The sequence below is a fragment of the Rhinichthys klamathensis genome, unplaced genomic scaffold, assembly GCF_029890125.1.
Source record: "Rhinichthys klamathensis goyatoka isolate OS25496 unplaced genomic scaffold, OSU_Roscu_1.1 h1tg000253l_1, whole genome shotgun sequence".
Taxonomy (NCBI): Eukaryota; Metazoa; Chordata; class Actinopteri; order Cypriniformes; family Leuciscidae; genus Rhinichthys; species Rhinichthys klamathensis.
In genome coordinates, this window is record NW_026606775.1 from 1495001 (window position 1) to 1499083 (window position 4083).

General features: G+C 36.7%; 1 protein-coding gene across 1 annotated transcript in view; it reads right to left on the reverse strand.

Moving 5' to 3' along the window:
- Positions 1-3671, reverse strand: part of tyr (tyrosinase) — a 10421-nt gene extending 6750 nt beyond the window's left edge. Inside the window, exon 1 of the mRNA XM_056266690.1 lies at positions 2768-3671. Within this exon, the coding sequence (XP_056122665.1) occupies positions 2768-3622 (855 nt within the window). The 5' untranslated portion in view covers positions 3623-3671. The remainder of the gene's footprint in view (positions 1-2767) is intronic.
- Positions 3672-4083: the final 412 nt, after the last annotated feature.

The following is a 4083-nucleotide window of genomic DNA, read 5'->3' on the forward strand; positions in this document are numbered from 1 at the left end:
TTTACCTTTTTAGTTGAATTACTGAAATAAACGAACTTTTGCACGATATTCTAATTTTTCGAGTTTCACCAAGAACATGACTGGGACATATTTTACACGAAAAATAAATAAATAATAGTTTTATCCAGCAAGGATGCATTAAATTGATCAGAAGTGACCGTAAAGTTGTTAATAATGTTACAAAAGGTTATATTTCAGACAAATGCTGTTCGTTTGAACTTTCTATTCATCAAAGAATAAAAAAAATCATGATTTCCACAGAAATATGAAGCAGCACAACTGTGTGTTCAACATTGATAATAATCATAAATGTTTCTTGAGCAGCAAATCATCATATTAGAGTGATTTCTGAAGGATCATGTGACACTGAAGAGTGGAGTAATGATGCTGAAAATACAGCTTTGATCACTGGAATAAATTACATTTTAACATATATTCATATAGAAAACAGCTATTTTAAATTGTAATAATTTTTTACTGTTTTTACTGTATGTGTGATAAATGCAGCCTTGGTGAGAAATATGTATTCAAGTTTTAAAACGATAAATAATGAAAATAAATATAATGAAAACATTATTGAGTAAATAAAAAATGGAATGAAAAAAATTTTTTTTAGGACTACTAACATTTGTTTCACTGTGACATTATTTTAATGATAAGATCAATTTCATTTTTGTCATCATTACAATAAAGCAAATCAAACCAGTGCCTATTTTACTCTAAACACACGGAGTTGTGAATGTGTTTTTCCGGAAGTTCATGAGGGAACCCTGTCCATCTCGGTGACTAATGCATGTTCATCGGATGGTGTTTCAGAGGCGTACGAACGCCTACGCTCACAGATGAAGATGAGCGAGAGAGATGGAGGAAACACCAGGACCAGGAATTTGACTCTTTCTGAAGAAAATATGAGCGTTTTCCCAAGCAAATATCATTGCCATGACACTAGTAGATTATGGGTGGTTGCCAGGATCCACTAAAAGCCTGACAGAAGCCTTTAAGGCTCTATAGAGAAGCTTTGGCTCTTGTGAGCGGGTCAGTACTGAGGTTAATGGATGTTTTAGGGGACAGACACACTCGTGACCCGCTACTTCACCGTCAGGCGTCACACAATCACACCTTTATAACGCATGTGAGACATCAGACCCGCTCTAGATGGGTTCACTAAACTAGAGTTATATGACCAAAGCCCAGTCACACGGCTGAACTACACACGGATGATGAGTCACAGCGGCACACTCTTCATGTGTCCTGTTTTCCTATAGACCTGAACAATGTGGAGAATCTTAAAAGAGAAGAAAATCATACAGAATGTAGATTAAATAAATAAATGAGATATATTTTAAAATCCTTGATTGAATAGATTTAATGTATTATATATATTTATATATTTATATAAATATATGTATATATTTTTTATTTGTTTATTACGCTACATTCTTTATAAACTGACAAAAGTATTGCAATTTGCAAATGTACTCCAATAATCATTTACATTTTTTTTATTGAAAAGAGATTTATTTTTAGTTGAGATTTATCTATTTATTATTTATTATTTTAATTTGTTTTATTTTATTTCAATTAATCAGGATGCCACAATTTGAATGGAATTATAAATTCTGCAAATTTTTCCTGAAGTGATCCATCGTATCCAAGTACATTTCAATATAACTAAAAAAAAAATAACTTACTCATAATAGTAATTAATCAAAATCATAATTTTTATTTTATTAATTTATAAGGAAGGACATTTTAACCTTAATTAATTTACTAAAATGTATATGGGTAATTATGAATTTCTGTAAAAATGTCTTGAAAACTAAATATTTCTTTCAGATTTATTGCTATTTTAATTTCAATAATTTTTCAACATTTTTTTTAATTCATAATTTATTTGTATCATAATTTTTGTTAAATACTGTATTTTTTTAAATTCATAATTTATTTGTATCGTAATTTTTGTTAAATACAGTATTTACTTTGTTTAAATGTTTCACTGTTCACGTCACGCTTCACAATCCTGAAAAGTGACTTAAATACATTTAAAATAATATTACAAACTATTATCTACCCTTATTTCCTACATAATTGTCCCTTGTCTGAATGTAATACTTTCCTAATACATTCACTCGTTTGTCCGAGAGCTACTATAAAAACATGATGATATTGAGATTTTAGGTTAGTTTTGTGTGTCAGCAAGAGAAAACAAGCATTTGTGAAATTGTGTTTTTCACCAAATTTGACTAGAACAAACATTACTAGAGGGATAAATGACTAAACATACTGTATTCTTGAGTAAGAATGTGAAGTGAATTGATGATGATTGATTTACAACAGAATGATTTTTAAAACAGAAGTGAATCAATCAAAAACTTACTAATGTAAAGCCAAAACAATCTCTGTTCCATTAATCTCGTATTATCACTGTAAAGCTGCTTTGAAACAATCTATATTGTTAAAAGCCCTATATAAATGAAGATGACTTGACTAAATTAGGGCTGTGCAACGATTAATCGCATCCAAAATAAAAGTTTGTGTTTACATAATATATGTATATATAAATACACACATATGCATGCATATATTTAAGAAATATTTGCATGTATATATATATTTATATTATACCCAATTATAAATATTTTATGTATAAATAAATAAAAAATCCTAAATATATACATGCAAAATAATTATACACAGCACACACACACACACACATAATATCAACACAAACTTGTATTTTCGATGCTATTAATTGACTTGACTTTACCTTCCAGGAGGAGAACACCGAGGACGGGCTGATCAGGTTTGGGGTGAGAGGACTGCGCGCCCCCATCAGCTCGTCCACACACACCTGACAGTCCTGCGCGTCACGCCAGTCCCAGTACGGGATGGTGAAGTTAAAGTCCCCGGTCAGCTTGCGGATCTCGTGCTCCCAGAACAGCAGGTAGACCCGGTGCCAGGGCAGGAACGCGGCAGATTCGTGCGCGAAGTCAATATCAGCCCACACGTTCCCGGGACCCCCGAGCAGCGTGTCATGGGACACGTAATAATGCATCCACACGAACAAATCGTACACGTTGATGTCTGCAAACATGGGGGTCGAGCCGTTGTTCATCTGCGCGTACGTGCCCGTCGCGATCATATAATCAGGGCTGATGGTGTTCTTCGCCAGATTTAGGTACGAGATGAACCTCTGCCTTTCGGTCACGGACAACTGGAAGATGTTCCTGCGGACTGACTCCCGTCTCTCCGCGCAATTCCCACCGAAGAAGCCGAACTTGCACTCGCCGCAGTCGAAGCCCATGTAGTTGCCGGCGCACCGGCAGGTCTGGTTGTAGAACACCAGAGGCCAGCGTTCACGGTCGTCCACGTCCGAATGAGGGAACTGAGGCCCGTTGGGGAGATCGGACACGGTGACGTCCTGGCAGAAGCCTCGACCCGAAAGGGATCCGCACACCGAACCATCGCCCGGCCAAACCGGACAGCAACGCTTGCTCTGCAGGACGTCCCGTGAAGTGCAAGGCCGAGGAAACTGCTGGAGAGACCGACTGAAGAACTGAAGGAAGAAGAACACGAGCAGAGAGGAAGACATGGTGAGCTTCATAAAGAGAGTGAGACGCATTAGACACGGAGATCTTCATCCAGCTCTCTTTCTCTTTACACACTCCCTCCTTCACACACACACACACACACTTACAACCCCCGTATCACATGCTAGGGATAAAACCGCTGACCCCCGCTCGCGTTTAGTCTCGGGATTGAGGAATGCTTGTGCTCGAGTCGAGCGTGAGATCATTTCATTGACAGTTCGGGGAGGATCTCCTTTCATGAAAGATCATCCATTTTAATTCGATTACCAGCCGAAATGAGCAAAGTCAACACAGTTAATAAGGTTTTGCCTTTGTGTTTACGCCAACAACCTGTCGGTGTGTAATTGAGTAGGAAATCACCGCTTATGCTCGTTTTATGCATTATAACCATCACGTGTTATAGCGAGTTTAAATGCGTATTTGACTTTGCTTATGTAATTGTCATTCAAAAGTTTGGGGTCAGTAAGATTTTGAGTCTCTTCTGCTCACCATG